This window comes from Lissotriton helveticus, chromosome 6 (assembly GCF_964261635.1).
Source record: "Lissotriton helveticus chromosome 6, aLisHel1.1, whole genome shotgun sequence".
Lineage (NCBI taxonomy): Eukaryota > Metazoa > Chordata > Amphibia > Caudata > Salamandridae > Lissotriton > Lissotriton helveticus.
The window spans coordinates 1,220,795,217-1,220,811,979 of NC_136067.1; the positions used below are offsets into that span (position 1 = coordinate 1,220,795,217).

Sequence of the window (16,763 nt, forward strand, 5' to 3'; positions counted from 1 at the left end):
TTGTACCCGTCTGTGGTGTACTACCTGCCCCCATATGAAAATGAGGTCAAGACTAGGAAAGGGGGGCCCACTCGGCCCCCACGCACACATGGCTGGGCCCGGACCACTTCGCCCGCCCTGATTGGTCCGTGGGTCCCGCCATTGACCCGGAGGCGGTTTTACGCTTCCGGGTCAAGGGGGCGGGACCCGTAGCAAAGGGGGGGTTTAAGAGCCTTGGGAGCGCGGGAGGCGTCCTCTTTGTGTCCCGCGCTTCCTAGGCTCGCTCCTCGCCCCGCTGTGGGGCTTTTAATTTTCTCTAGTTTCTATTTTAGGTGCAGTTCGCGTTGACCGGTGGCGCGGTTTCGTGGAGCAGAGGGGCCTGGTGTACGTCGTCAGATCAAGGAGGGAGCCCGACCTGCGATCAACATCGGCGGCAGGAGAAGGTTTTGGTGGAAAGCAGTCTCGGATTGGAGATTACATCGGGAGGCTCTGTTACTACGCGGGAAGCTCCGTTCACTGGCTGTACTCGATACCTGGGCTGGCGACCGGAGTGTAAGTATCCTCATACGGGTTAGGGATACTGCTGCACGTATTTGGCGGGCATTATACTGCCATGGGGCAGGCATTTTAGTTTATGGGCATTTTGTGCGTTACCTCATTTAATTGGTGGTAGCGGTCGGTCTTTTGAATGTGTTAAACAATGTGAGACACGGGTACCCTCTCGTGCAGCCCGGCGTGGTGCATGCCTATGCCGAAGGCGAGCGTCAGCTTCAGGTTCGAGTCCCGCAAGGTCACGATGATATCGTTCATCTGGAAATGCAGAAGATTAACATTCTTACTAGGGAGCATTTTAAAACCATCCCGCGTGCTGCGTGCCAGGCCATCCGTTATGTGACACCTGAGCCGCCCATTTATGACAATTCAATCTGCGGAGGCTGTTCCCGAGGTATGAAATCGGCACCTCGCGCGTGAATGCACGTTTTTCAGTGGAGGCAGGTGGTGTTTCCTAAATACTCTGTACGCACCGTTCATTACGTGACTCTTGCTCCTTTCGGCACATTTCATGGCTTGCTGGCACTGCTCTCGCACGAAGCTGTTAACTTCTAGTTCAAAGGCATTTTCATTTCAAAATGGCTTCGCCTTTTCACGTCACACCAAAAGTAGCTGGTATTTTCACCTCTGTTTTTTCACTACTGGTACTCTCGTTCCGTGCCTGACACTGCTGCTTTTGAATTTGTGAACTGGGTTCGCACATCTATTTCATAGGCTTGACGCTATGGCAGGAACATTATTTGCGTGTTCAAGGCCTCGGTTTTGCAGCCATGTTATACATCAATTTCCGCCGTGTCCGCCTGTGTGTTGAATGTACATTCTGTGGCGGCTCTTACCAAACAAGGAGAAGTAGGGCGGGGATGAATTCCCCTATCTGAAGGAGGAAGTGCTGAGAAAATGTCTAAATGAGTCACACAAGGGGAAGTACACTGTAACAGTGCAACTTGATGCGGTCTAGTCACTGCCTGGCACCATTAGTTCGTCGACTTTCTAGATTCGTGCTAAGGCGAAATTCCCTAATCAATCAGTTTACTGCTATAAAAACAATGAATCATTAACGCCGAAGGATTAGATTTTGAGTAGAGTTCGATTCTCTGCATCACCTGGCCAGGCACTGGTTGTATTTTCAAGGTTTGATGAGCACAGCACAAACCTGGTAATAAAAGAGGGACTAGTACTGCAGTTAGGACCTTGTTTTTAAATCCTTTGTCAAACAGTATGATCTTGGGCAGATAACCTGCTCACCTCATTATGATATGCAGTTATACATAGCGCTCCACTCATAATAATTGGACTTTTAGCACTTTCGTTACAGAGTACGGTACTGTGGTTGTTTTGTATTTTATGAAGATATTTCAATAGCGCTAACTACCCCTGGGTGAGACTGAGGCGCTTGCATGCATGGAGAGCAAACTACACAACTTTAAGGGTGCTGTATTTGTTTTGTGATAGGTGAAAAGTGTTTCATGTTGTCTAGAATGAGCACTGAGGTGCGGTTCTCGTGTATGGGTTTCGGTGCTTGGCATTGCGATGCATTAGCGTAAAATATGCCTGCATTTATGATTTTGTGGGATGGAATGCTGGTAGCTCTGGTCGGCTCTAGAGCTCCTGTTATTATCTCTGAGGAGCTTTATTTATGTTCTCAATCCAGTGTCCTTTGCAAGTTGTTACAAGAGATTATTTACACTGAGATCCTTTGTATTTTGGTGAAGTAAGAGTTGTGGAGAAAGAAGGCAGTGAGTCAGAGAGCTGCCTAGAAGGACTGTGTTACAGTCCTCAAATATCTGATTGCATAATGGGAGTCAAGTTGTATGATTTGCCAAGAAACGCTGAATTTTGTTCATCCTTTATATCACTGATGTTTTAAGACGTCAGTGCTTAGCGTATGTGACTATTTGGAACTTGCATGATGGACTATGTTAGTTTCCTTCTGTGACCAGCTGGTACCAGCTCTCTAGTCATAGAAAACCTGCTTAAATGCTTATGAGTTATTAATTGTATCAGTGTCTTTAAATTGCCAGGATTCTTTCCTCTTAACAATTGAGATCCAGTAGCAATTTGGTAGGTGATATCACCGAGATTATAATAGATTGAGACAAGGAGGACCATTGAAATGTTAAGTTCCTCGCCTTCCTCATGCGGTTGAAAGAAGGAGGTAGCCCACATACATACTATGATGTTGATCTATGGGTAGGGACTGTCATTTAGGCCCCCCCTTCTCATCAGTATGGAATAGCATTCTGCTGTGGAGTGTTAGTTTATTGGATTTTTAGAAACAACAACAGCAGCAAGTCCCTGTGTTCGTTTTCTTGCTTCGTCTACTAGCTGGGACGGGCACAGAGCTCAGGACGGCTCTTGTATTGATATTTGAATTATTGCTCATTCCTATGGTGGGTCCATCACTTGGTTATCTCATGAACATCCAACTTTTCTCTTCTCTTCCGAACTTTATGCATTACTGAATGCAACGAATCTTAGGTGGCAAGGACTTCCAGTGCTTGGCCACTTGGACCAAGAAAGTGAATCCTCCAGTGGATTTCTTATTGAAACCTGATTTGAGGATCTGAGGTGAGCGAAGAGCCCTGTTTTTGTCTGCATTGCTTACATTTTGTTTGTAGTGGTACTCCTTTTCCTTGGGATGCTCTGTAGATGGTGCAGATTGCCTTAAACATTGATCACCTAGCCAGATCTGGTAGCCATTGAGATGCCTGTGGAATTGGTGTCATTTGTTCCTTGGGAAATTATGTGAGCATAGTGTGAGAAGGTTGCCTGGCATATGCTGTCCACTATTCTAGTGGGCACATTGCACCAGCCCAAACGACCCTTATTGAGGGTAGGTTAAAGACAACCTTATTAGAAAGCTATCCTAGTGGTAGCTGTGGAGAGCAGCCTTCAGGCTAAGTCTTGGAGGAATGTAAAGCAGCTTGTTTTACGAGTCTATAATCTCATGAATGAGTAAATGAAAGGAGAACCACACCAGGTGTATATAGAATTTATGTAATATATGTAAACTTATTTAACATACAGTGAATTAGCACAATATACGTTGAGCCCTAAGGGCGTACCAAACCATATATCAAGAAAGTGCTATAAGAACCACGACTGGCATACAGACAAGGCCTAGAGCCTGTAGAACTGCTGGGGCCACCAGGAATCACCCAAGGTAGTGACACATGGGGACCCACGCGAAGGAAAAGCTGTTATCTCACAAGTTCATCTCATTTTAGAATTACTATCAATGGCATCAACCGATCTGATAGTTACAACAAGCGTGGGAACTTCTCCACGCTAATGACCTCTTTCTTGGGGTGCTGATATTCCGACACACCCTGGCCCCTGTTGGCATACCTTCAAAGTTGTCCCGGCGCCCAGTTGCGGCATTACATAGGCAGTGGGGGGCCGGTGTCTAAAGCCCTAGGCTCCATGGGCTGGTAGTGTGCTCTGGTAGTGACAGTAAGTAATCATGGAGGGGCTATGGCACTCAATGTAGCCTGCAGGCTTATTCTCAGGCGAGGTTATACTAATAGGCACCCCCCGGTAGCATTGAGATGAATGCGCTACATGTGTCACAAACTGAAGCTATGCTGACCACTCGCAGCGGCAAGTAATGAGGGAAAGGCATCTGGGGTTAATCTCAGCTAAGGCGTAGCATCTGAGGACGATGAATGCAGACACGTGTGGGGCAGCTTTCGTTAGGGAGCTAGAAATCTTACCTAACCATACAGCACATGGCACGGCATTTCACACTGTGTATTGTCCTGAAGTAATCATGGATGGGCTATTGCATTCACGGTGGACTACATGTCTAGGCTTTCATGGAGGTCATACTACCAGGCACCCTTAGGGTAGCCCTAATTTAAATGTTCCGCGGGAGGCACAAGATGGATGCTATGCGACACACTGGCGGTTGCAGGTGGGATGGAAATGCATCCGGGGGCAGACCTTAGCTAAGGCTTAGCGTGTGACGACAACATAGTACGTGCATGTGTAATGTATCTTTCGTCCGGAAGCCAGAAGCACTAATCGTCTGTGTTTGTTTTTATTTTATGTCTGACCGGACCCAGGGTTGATACCTGGGAAGGGCTCCACACCACAACTGCAGGAGGTGGACAGCCAAGAGGATCGTTACACCGGGATCAGAGTGTCAAAGAAAAGCATCAAGTGTGATGAGCAGCCATTTCAACGGTTAAACCGGTGCCGGCGGGTAAAGGTGCTACCCATATATCATATTTGTAGTGTGTGATGGTCACTCATTTGGGTTGCCAGGGGCAGGGTAATGCATGTCAGGTGTATGCCGTCGCAGTTTGACCAGGAACGCGAATCACGGAGGGGGCGTAACAACATCACCCTCGTTGGGAAATGGATACAGCTAGGGGGGCGCTTGGGCTCACAGGCGCCCTTTTTCATAAATAACACTGCGTGGGGTTAGGAGGCTCCATGATAAGAAGGTAGGCTGGCGCAGGGCTTAGCCTAATAATGACAGTGTTGCATCAACAGCATTAGCATGGACGTGGGAAGTGTTAAGTCCGGCGTACCATGAGGCGGATGCCGGAGGCCAGGTGGCGGCACCGTGAAGGGGTGTTAAGTGCCTATGAGTAGGCCAGCCCCAGCTTTACACCCTGCAACTTGAACAGGATACTGAGGTAGGTTGGGTGTACATGTCTAGGGCCAGGATACCCCCGGTCACAGCAACTACAGGGACCCCAAAGATGGGGTCTGTCCGTCCAGAGTGGGGAAGGAGAGGTACTCGATAGGCACACCCCACCACCCTCAGTCATTATCTGACATGCGGGTAGCAACGATTGGGTTTAATTGGGCAAGGGGGTCCTGGTGGAAGGGATAATCGCAGTAGCAAGCAGATTAGCAAAATATAAAACCCAGACTGCACCATAGGGGGTCTCAGTTGCCTCCTTGCCGCCTGCAAAATTGATATGTAGGATGTTAGATTCGGTTAGGAAACACGCTGTATTAGTCATGTGTTAAGGTTAGCCCATCATACCTGTCTAACTAGCTGTAAATCTAATGTCTGAATTTTGCATTTAATGATTATGTAAATAATGTGATTTAATTTAATTTTGATTTAATTTTATATTTTAATAAATACGGCCGGGAGGTCGCGAGACCCCCCGCCTTCCAAAGAATTTTGTTTCTTTATTGATAAGTTTTGTTTACTATCGGCATGATATGGCGGGGGTGGCCGGCAGTCCCAGACCATGAGGAAAGGGGGGGCCACTCGGCCCCCACGCACACATGGCTGGGCCCGGCCCACTTCGCCCGCCCTGATTGGTCCGTGGGTCCCGCCATTGACCCGGAGGCGGTTTTACGCTTCCGGGTCAAGGGGGCGGGACCCGTAGCAAAGGGGGGGTTTAAGAGCCTTGGGAGCGTGGGAGGCGTCCTCTTTGTGTCCCGCGCTTCCCAGGCTCGCTCCTCGTCCCGCTGTGGGGCTTTTAATTTTTCCCACCCTCCATCCCCTTGTAGCAGAATCCTGGTGAGGACATTGGTAGGTATCCTTTGTAACGCTATGCAACGTTGTAAGAATAGATGTTTTTCTTCCTTAGGCCCTTTTCCCCGTTTACAGGCAATGTGAATATTAATATGCTTTATTGGTTGGTTGTTGCTGCTGCATTAACTGTTTTTCTTTAGGCCTTTTTTCCCTTTTAGATTAAAAATGTCGTATTTATTATATGGGTCAGGCGGTAAGGTCATAATCGGTGAGCAGCAATTTAAGGTCCTTGGGGGGGGCGGCCCCATTCACGAAAGGGGTCGCCCAGGGGGAGGGGCCATTGGTCTCTCCCAGAACTTCAGGGGCAGGATATCCGCTTGCTTGGGTGCGGGGAGGGAGTCACGCTTTCCTCAGGCTGGTAGCCACCCTGCACATACACTATGGCGTCATCAAATGGCGCGAGTGTAAGGGCCCTCCTGTTATGGTTAAATGGAGTTCACGGAGCGTACGAGGGCAACCAGGAGAGGGACGTACTCTCCCGGTAACTGGGCCCTTGTTGCGCATGCGCATATCGGACGTGAGAGCGTAGCTGGGTAAAAGGATCTGACACCGGTTAGCGACCTTGCCGTAGGACCAGAAATTATTAAAATGCAAAATTGATATGTAGGATGATAGATTCGGTTAGGAAGCACGCTGTATTAGTCATGTGTTAAGGTTAGCCCATCATACCTGTCTAACTCGCTGTAAATCTAATGTCTGAATTTTGCATTTAATGATTATGTAAATAATGTGATTTTATTTAATTTTGATTTAATTTTATATTTTAATAAATACGGCCGGGGGGTCGCGAGACCCCCCGCCTTCCAAAGAATTTTGTTTCTTTATTGATAAGTTTTGTTTACTATCGGCATGATATGGCGGGGGTGGCCGGCAGTCCCAGACCATGAGGAAAGGGGGGGCCACTCGGCCCCCAGGCACACATGGCTGGGCCCGGCCCACTTCGCCCGCCCTGATTGGTCCGTGGGTCCCGCCATTGACCCGGAGGCGGTTTTACGCTTCCGGGTCAAGGGGGCGGGACCCGTAGCAAAGGGGGGGTTTAAGAGCCTTGGGAGCGTGGGAGGCGTCCTCTTTGTGTCCCGCGCTTCCCAGGCTCGCTCCTCGTCCCGCTGTGGGGCTTTTAATTTTCCCCACCCTCCATCCCCTTGTAGCAGAATCCTGGTGAGGACATTGGTAGGTATCCTTTGTAACGCTATGCAACGTTGTAAGAATAGATGTTTTTCTTCCTTAGGCCCTTTTCCCCGTTTACAGGCAATGTGAATATGAATATGCTTTATTGGTTCATTGTTGCTGCTGCATTAACTGTTTTTCTTTAGGCCTTTTTTCCCTTTTAGATTAAAAATGTCATATTTATTATATGGGTCAGGCGGTAAGGTCATAATCGGTGAGCAGCAATTTAAGGTCCTTGGAGGGGGCGGCCCCATTCACGAAAGGGGTCGCCCAGGGGGAGGGGCCATTGGTCTCTCCCAGAACTTCAGGGGCAGGATATCCGCTTGCTTGGGTGCGGGGGAGGGAGTCACGCTTTCCTCAGGCTGGTAGCCACCCTGCACATACACTATGGCGTCATCAAATGGCGCGAGTGTAAGGGCCCTCCTGTTATGGTTAAATGGAGTTCACGGAGCGTACGAGGGCAACCAGGAGAGGGACGTACTCTCCCGGTAACTGGGCCCTTGTTGCGCATGCGCATCTCGGACGTGAGAGCGTAGCTGGGTAAAAGGATCTGACACCGGTTAGCGACCTTGCCGTAGGACCAGAAATTATTAAAATGCAAAATTGATATGTAGGATGATAGATTCGGTTAGGAAACACGCTGTATTAGTCATGTGTTAAGGTTAGCCCATCATACCTGTCTAACTCGCTGTAAATCTAATGTCTGAATTTTGCATTTAATGATTATGTAAATAATGTGATTTTATTTAATTTTGATTTAATTTTATATTTTAATAAATACGGCCGGGGGGTCGCGAGACCCCCCGCCTTCCAAAGAATTTTGTTTCTTTATTGATAAGTTTTGTTTACTATTGGCATGATATGGCGGGGTGGCCGGCAGTCCCAGACCACGCTGCCTGCAGTTCAACGTAGACCAAAAGCTGCAAACCGCCAATATGCCTTTCAGTTATGCAGTATTCACAGTAGAGGCATGAGATTGTACCTGCACAGTGAACAATGCATTTGCTTTATCTGATGCACTGTCCCCTTCTGTGCCTGGCACACCTATTGAGATATGCACTGCAGCTCATAATGCAACTCTGCACCCCATTTGCAATTTGGCTCTGGGTGTGTGGTGAGCTGATCTGCTTCTTTTGTCATGAAGGCAAGGCGCTAACTTGCCAAGAGGCACACTGGGCATGCAATTACATACACAACAAACTACAGTCTTATGCGATGAGGTAATTACACAGGGACAAGGGTTTCTAACTCCATTACCTCCATAAAGAAGAGAGACTCAAATGTTAGACAATGGGATACATCCAGTTTTGTGATTTTTCCAACCCTCTTGAGTTCGGCAATTCAGTTCCTCCTCCAAGTAGTGTACAGAAGAATATGTTCTGGTGACGTGCATTAACTGCCCTTAAAAGACCACATTCTGTCGAGACTGAAGGCCCTTAGAAAACAAGCATTTGCAATGGAATTGGTCTTGCATTTGCGAGAATTTAAGCTATTGGCCTCATAAATGACAATGCATTTTCTTTATCTCTTTTGATAACTAACACATAAATAAAAGGTATTGTCATTTACAATGCCAATAGCTCAAACTCTGTAAACGTGAGACCTATTGAAAGAAGCGGCCGCCCTTTTCTCAGGCTGCTTGGAAAGTGAAAGCGTGCATGGCGTGCTGAATGTTGCAGGAAAGCATTTCGTGCCTGTAGCAAGAGAAACTCATTAAATAAAATAGTCCATATAGACTAAAAAGACCTACCATGTAACATCAGAGGTGAAAGGGCCAGTCCTCCTGGTAGTTTAGAAATGAAGACAAGGATGTACTAAGGAGGGACTGACAAGCCAGGTAACGAATCAGAAGCCAGCATTTATGGAGGGCAACGACACAAGCCAATGACAAATATGGGCAGAGAGTGAGCGGGGCTTCAAGTACATGCTCGAATACAGCATGCATGGCAGAGCAGCTCATGCGCTGCCCAGGCTCGACTTAAAAACTGCTTCAATGAAAACAGTAACATCCTTTCACTGGTACTGTGGCATATATTCAAAGACCAACATGCCACCTTGTTTCTGTGCCTGACCTTCTGTTTTATTAACATACACAACTTACATTTGGAATGCCTAGTTGCCATGGCAAATATTACTGCGGCTTCTGTGTAATTGCTATCCTCAATGTCACTTGAAGTCTTTGTATAGATTGTGATAATCCATGCATTTCATGAGTTGTGTGTGTTGCTTAGTTATTTAAAGAATAATATAGGACAGCGTGAAGCAGAATTTCAAGTGCCAACGGCTTCTTTTTCTGCCATGGTGAAGGGAATGGCCATATTAGGTGATGAGAATAGAGGTGTAAGTTTCAAGTTTTTAATTTATGTTCCAGAACTCAGAAGAGGTCCACATAAAATGTTCAAAATACATATATTCACAGGAATACAAGTAGAATAAACTAATGTGCAACTTTTGTGTCCAAAAGTACATTAAAACTACTGTAGTATTAAATCCACAAATCACATTAAAGGAATTCGAAATTTAAAATGCATATTAAGCAACTTCACAGTACACAATGAAATATTGCACCAAACAAATACATAAAGTGATTATAGTGCCTCAAGGGCAAAGTGTTCAAGGAATCAATCTCCTCTATTAGCAACAGCAAAACAGGGCTAAAATGAGTGGAAGGAATAGTATTTCAACTTAAATATCATTTTCATCCTCGGTTTCATTTAGATCAGAGCGACATTAATACAATGTTAAAAACACTAGAAAAAATTAGAAACTATATAACAGAACATTTCATTCTATGGTGTATAAAGAGACAGTAAAACAGTTGTGGCAGAGAGAATAGACAATTGCAGACATATAGGCCTCAGCCATTTCTGACGGCATAATAAAAGAGCCGGCCAAACAAAAAGACCATGGTTAGGATCTAGAAGGCCGTTGTGACACAAATTACAAACCGCTGAGGAACCATACCATTTGCCCAAACTGGAATTTCGCTGGAGCAAACCCTGTCTCAGGAGAATCTAAAAACTTCTGAGTCCATGAGCATAGAGGTGTAAACTAAGGACGTGATTTAGAATTTTGTGGATGGGTTACTCTAATAATGTGACAGATATCTGTCCACTGAGTTAAACGTGCCGTAGGATTTCATGCACTTGTAATAAGGCAGATAAGTCACCCATCACGTTTGTGATGACAGGGGTGGCTTTAGGCTCATGGCGGCCCTGGGCAGGGAGCATAGGTAGGGGGTCCCTGAAGAGGGGGTCCGGGTGCGGTGGAGCCTCCTGGAGCTCAGGAAGGTACAAGCGGGCCAGCAGTGGGTAGGGAAAAAAAGAAGCCAATCATGAACCAGGAGGAACGCAGGCGGGGAGGTCAGTGAAGAGGGGGGGGTCAGGGTGTTTAGAAGTGGAACAGAGCCAGAGGCTGCTAAATCCCTGCCAGGGGCTGCCACGCAAATATGTATCCATCCTCAGAGGAATATTATATTAAGGATATATATTGGCGTGGTGGCCGCTGGGGTTTGGTGGCCCTGTGCAGGTGCACAGCTTGCACATGCCTAAGGCCGCCCCTGGTGATGAAGTAACCCATTTGCCAAACTCTAAATCAGTCCCTAAGCTACAAAATTATCTTAATCTTGCTCTAAATGGGTTCAGGAAATAGGATGCATATGTATGCATGATAATTATGAAATACGAACCTACCTATAGAGCACCAGAGCTCCTTACAAGAAGTGAGGTAAAACAAAGGAGTAAGTGGCCTGCTAGGGTCAACGGAGTGGCAGGGGAGGCGTTGTAAGAGAGATAGGCAGAGTCAGAATACTACAGAGGGGCACGGGTGATGTTCACCACCTGGCCACGGACGGGATTGCTATAGAGCAACGGTCTTCTAACCTTTTAATGCTGCACCCCCCTTATTGTGCTAAAAAGAAATGTATCTGGCCCCACAGAAAAACGGTAGCCCTGATTATATTTAGCAATTCAAGCATTGCAGTTATGTTCAATTATCCCTTTAAAAATGCAATCAAATACATGATTGCAAATGAGCTAGTGGCAGATTGCCACCCCTCCACCACCACGGAGATCAATTCAGGCCACACAGAGCGTCCCCTCCTGCCCCCCCATACCTCTACCCATGGCTTGAAGACCTCTAATAAAGAGAAAGCGTCTCATTTATGAAAAGTGTTGCATCACTGAGGTAAAACAGCGATGCAACACTTTTCAGTGCACCCTTCTTTCGACAAACTGGATATGCCGTATTTACTGTACAGAGCTCCATGTCGCAAAGATTGACAGATACGTCCGAAATCCTGAAGCATCTGTCGGCGCAAAAATGGTTTATTGCTGTAGTGTGTCTGGAAACAGACACAACTCCAGCAATGCGTCATTTCACATGGAGCAAGCCCCATGTGAAAAGGCCTGTGTCACCCCTTACGGCTGCTTCAAGCAGATGCAAGGATTTGATGCAGTGAGGCCATAGAGGTGTCGCAGTGAAATCTCATAGATTTCATTGCGACACTTGTACAAGCCTTTTCTGCGCTGGAACACACATCTTGCATACATTATATCTGTTGCAGGTATAATGTAGCACAGGGGTTTACAAAGTGACGCATCTGCCCTAATGCGTCACTTTAGAAATATAGCGCCGTTTGGCAAATTTTTTATGCCACCGCACCATCACAAAATGTGATGCAACGGCGACATAAGAGCCTCATAAATAAGGCCTAAAGTTGCATATCAATTGTGTCATAGATCCTGATGGAAATATGGAACTTCCCTTCCTCCCTTTCCCATATTTGGTCTAGTATGATACAACCACTAATAAGGCACAGTGTGCCCAGGCATCCATGGGCAAGGTGACACTGCCTCTGTTGTCCTCTTAATAGCTACACCGCTTTTAATCGGGCTAAGGGTGGTGGCCAGAAGTGAGAAGTCGAAGGTAACAGAATGCTGAGGAAGCAAACCACTTTAGCCACAATAAGAACATTCCAAAGTACAAGCTGTAACGCAACTAATTATACTGTTCAGCGTGTGCTACTAAAAGTGAAACAAAGCAGGTGTAGAATGGATTTTGCAATACCTCATGTCGCCGAGCTTTTTACCGATGGCACTCCCCACGTTAGTAATGGCGGCCGTGGCTTTCTGTCCTGCCTGGCTCAGCGTCTCTTGCGTTTTCTTGTAACTGGAAAGAAAGAACGGCACCGTGAGACTTCACTTGTGTTAAAGAAAAATCAATTCGCACAAAAGCAAAAAAGATGCAAAGTGCTTCCTGCGCTGCAAGCTCTGATTGCATTTGTCATCCATTCAAAACACAGCTTGACTGTGCAAAGGCTTCTCTTATATCTACGAGCAGGGTCACAGCATGAATAAAAGCTGGAAAAAAACATCTTTAATATTCCAAGCTGTGGTTTGTAGCTTAAGCAATAAGCAGTTGAATTTATTAAAATAATAATCCGTAGTTTTCTTGACGGGAATCATATGCCATAAGGACAGTTAGATAGACTCCTATAAAACCATGCATAGTTCCAAACTATTTTGAAGCTTATTAATAAGCTACAAAGCTATTCTGATCAAAAGGAAAGACTCGTTCAACAGCTGTAAGCATTTTTTCTGACAGAAAAAGCAACCTGAGTGGATGATTCCTATATGTAGAACATACATTAGAATGTTACAGGCATGCTCTATAATTGTCCATGTAGTAATCATGGAACCAGTAGATGCAGCTGATTGATTCAGGAAGTAACGTGGCACTGGGTGTACAGAGTACTTTTACTGTATCAGCCAGTGAAACATAGCCAGGTGAATGTGAGCTATCACTGTCCGAGGTTACGATAAAAATCTCCCGGTGAGAAATTAGAAAATGTTATAATAAACAAAAAAGCATCCCCAATTATTTTATACCTATCCGGCACACGTCTCTGGACCGTAAATGCACACAAATGAGCAGTCATTTAATATATATTTTACTTACCACTTGATTTGCTTTCTCTTTTCGTGTATTTATATATTTAGAACAAACAAATACGAGACACCAATACTAATTCGCTCGGTTCAAACAGGGGGATTTTGCAATGACCAGACCGAAATCTGCCATGCCCGGGCTGGTGGCTTTGTCGACAAATGTGTCTATTGTAGGGGCTTCCTGGACACAGGTTCAAATCCCAATGGGTCCACTCAGCCTGTCATCCTTCGGAGCTCGATAAATGAGCACCATTGAGTTGTGTAACAATAAACATCTGTTAATCAGCACCTCTAGATAGCAAATGCAAGGAGATGATGGATGGAGCGCTGAAACTTTTCAGACCCTCACCCCCAGTCACAGATCCAGGGCCGGACTGGCCGTTGCGGGCACCGGCCAATCCCCCGGTGCGTCGCATGGGAGCGGGCTGGTTTTGGGCCCCCACCCATAGCTGCAAAATCGGCCCTGTAACAAAATCAGCTGAAAACCGGCCCTGGCAAATATTTTGTGGCAAATAAGTGTTGATCCTGTGCCTCATGAGAACAGTCCAGCCTGAATTGCCAAGCCAGGTCTTCCCGGGACCGGAAACAAGCATCCTGGGACCAGATTCGGGGTAACACCAGCCAGGCTAGCCAAGATGCCCTTTGTGGTGAACGTATGCTATTTAAATAAATGTTATGTATTTTTCTAAGCACTTTGCATTATGACATCTGGGGTCATATTATGATGTTATTCGGAGTTACCTCAATTACAATGCGACCGCACATGATGGAGTCGCGTACTCCCATTTCTCAATGGGAGCTTGTGCAACGGCCAAAAACCGGCCAAAGCACAAGCTGCCACAGAGAAATGGGAAATTGTTTTCATCCCTGCACCGCGTGGCAGGCACCTTAAGGTCAGCAGAGATCAACAGGGGGGCACCTATGCCCCTCGGCCTCAAAACGGAGGCTACAAGGAGAAGGGGGCCCAGCAAGAGGCCCCCAAACTCACATCCCGACAGGCTCTCCATGTCAGAAAGCCTGGCATGAAAAGCCTGTCGGAATAGGAAACTGAGCATCATAATGCCAATGGCGGAAACACCGTTCTTTGGGATTACGGGCCTAGATTGTAATTAGGGGGCCACAGGTGAAACTGGTGATGAGCGTCAGAAAGCCTCATGACCTGAGGTCGGAGGCTTTCTGACACTCATCGTAATCGGCCCCATGATGTTTAACATTGACTTGGAAAAGCTTAGGGAAGTACAGAGCTGAAGCGTAACATGATTCGGCTGTAAATACAACAGGGTCTCTTAAAAACTAATGCCACCAAGAAATTCATATTTGACATGGACTGAATTTTTTACATAAAACTTTTTTTCAACTATGACTATATATACATGCTTGAACGAACAGTGGGCAGGTGGGTGTCCATATGATAGACTCAGATCAAACACTCCATTTTCAATGCACCCAGTGTGGACCAGGTGCAACAAAGTTGAAAAACTCATATATCTGTTGCATGTAGTAACAGGTGTTACTGCACTTACTGGAAATGTGCAAGCTGTGGTGCCGATATCTTTGCAAAAGAAGAAGACTCCACAAGTGTAACAGTAAAATAGGTAATTAATTATTTTACTTATGTTAGATCCAAGAGCCCATCCTCTGACGACTTCTATCTCTGTGATCCTGTAACTAAATGCGACCTGGAAATGACTGATCAGTAACCAGAATGACGGAATATAGAACGTCTTTCATAGGATGTACTGCATATTAAATGAAAATAGAATACATGGCACCAGGAGGATGGCACCCACATTGAAATACAATTAGCATGGCAGAACGTACATTAAAAAAAACAATACATCCGACTACAATACATCTCTCCTCCCCCCCCCCCCTAAAAAAAATATATGAATACATAACATTTACAACAATTAAGCAGTAAATTCTTGCAAAATGCTTAGGTGTTTTAGGAACCCTGCCACACTTTGTTGTTACATTTTTATTATAAAAAGCCAAATTATTTTCCTCCCTAGTATCACTGACAACTCCAGAATTTCCCTGGATGATTACGGAATCCCTTATCCAACGAAAGCTGGCTACTAGATTCTATAGGTTGAGAATAATGATTGCCTGAGTAATCATTACGCATATAAGTGGTAGTGGAGCCCAATGACAGCAAAAATAAGTCACTGGTTTGTTATTGTTGTTGCTGCAAATTGTTTCTTACCACAGTGCTTTGAAACTCGCTCAAACAATTAAACAACAAAACTTTCTTCTTGTTCTGGTACCAGCAACCTAGATACACAATCAGCTCTGGAGTTGGTGATTACAGGTATGTCCTTCACATCGAAATTATATTCTTGCAGTGTAGATACTATTCTAATAAGTCTTGAAGAAGCACATGATGTTCCTTTATCACCCAATAAATACATTCAAGGTTTGTGATCCGTGCACAAAGTGAGAGAATTACCCCATACGTATGTTCTACATTTTGCTATTGACCATGCACAGGCAAGTGCCTCTCTCTCATTGGTGCTATACTTTCTGTCAGTAGAGGATAAGACTCTGGAAGCAATACCAACAGATGTTTCAGATGTATCTACTTTCTGACATAGACCAGTGCCCAAACCCACCGCTCAGGCATCTACTGTTATAATGCATTTGTGACCACTCACATACGTTTCAATGAAGGAATCTTAGAAAAAAATGCCCTTATTTCCTCAAAACACTTTGATTAACCGTACTCCAATAAAATCTTTCTTTTTACTGCAACATTTTTAGGTTTTACCTGCAAGTGCGCACGTAGTGCGCATGCGCTAAAAAACCTCTTGAGTTCTATGTCGGATCGATGACCCGCCTCTGTCTCTCATTGGCTAGCTCCATAAATGGAGGCTAGCCATTGGGAGACAGAGGCTGTCAATCACGCTTTCTCGGGGAAAACGCGATTCGGGGGCGTTTCTCGGGTTTTTTTAAGTCCCGCCCCTTTGTCCCGGGCCGCGCTGTGATTGGCTGCCGGCCCGGGACACTCCCGTGACATCATTTCCCGGGGTTTTTTTTTTGTTTCTTGTTATTCTCGTTCTTTGCACTCGACTTTATTCGGGAAGTGACCGTCTTGCTGGCAGCTCGATGTGTTTGGTAAGCAGGAAGGTGTGTAAATAGGGCGTCATCGGGCCCCTTTCTTCTTGCAGTGTGTTTACTGTTTACTCGGCTACGTAAAATAAGTGATACTTCAAGGCGCACAAATTGTACAAATGAAAGGCTCTGACTTAGCCCAGGCCGTCGCGCTGCATCGGGTACACGGTGTTGAAGGATGGATGTGTGCTGGTGAGGAAGGGTCCTCGGCTAGCATGGTGCCCTGGCATCCCAGTTATTTAAGGTAAGCACGATGGTCTCGGATTTGAGACGATTTTCGGAATGAGAGGCAGAAATAATATAAGATGCTTTCGGCGTTCGTACAGGCAGTGGTGGGGCTCCCCGTTGCAGAAGAGTGCTTGATTCGCAATCCTCTCCCATAGTGTGTTTTGAATCAAATCTTTTACTGGAAAGGCCATGACAAAGGTATTCAGAATTTAATCTGAAAAGAACGCGAGTTGCAGATCATAGGAGAGTGAGGTTAATTGTGAGCAAAATGCAGA

General features: G+C 45.8%; 1 protein-coding gene across 1 annotated transcript in view; it reads right to left on the bottom strand.

Annotated features, from left to right (window-relative positions):
* TPD52L1 (TPD52 like 1) overlaps window positions 1-16,763 on the bottom strand; it is a 957,427-nt gene that overhangs the window by 334,152 nt on the left and 606,512 nt on the right. Inside the window, exon 4 of the mRNA XM_078648935.1 lies at window positions 12,269-12,370. Within this exon, the coding sequence (XP_078505061.1) occupies window positions 12,269-12,370 (102 nt within the window). The remainder of the gene's footprint in view (window positions 1-12,268; window positions 12,371-16,763) is intronic.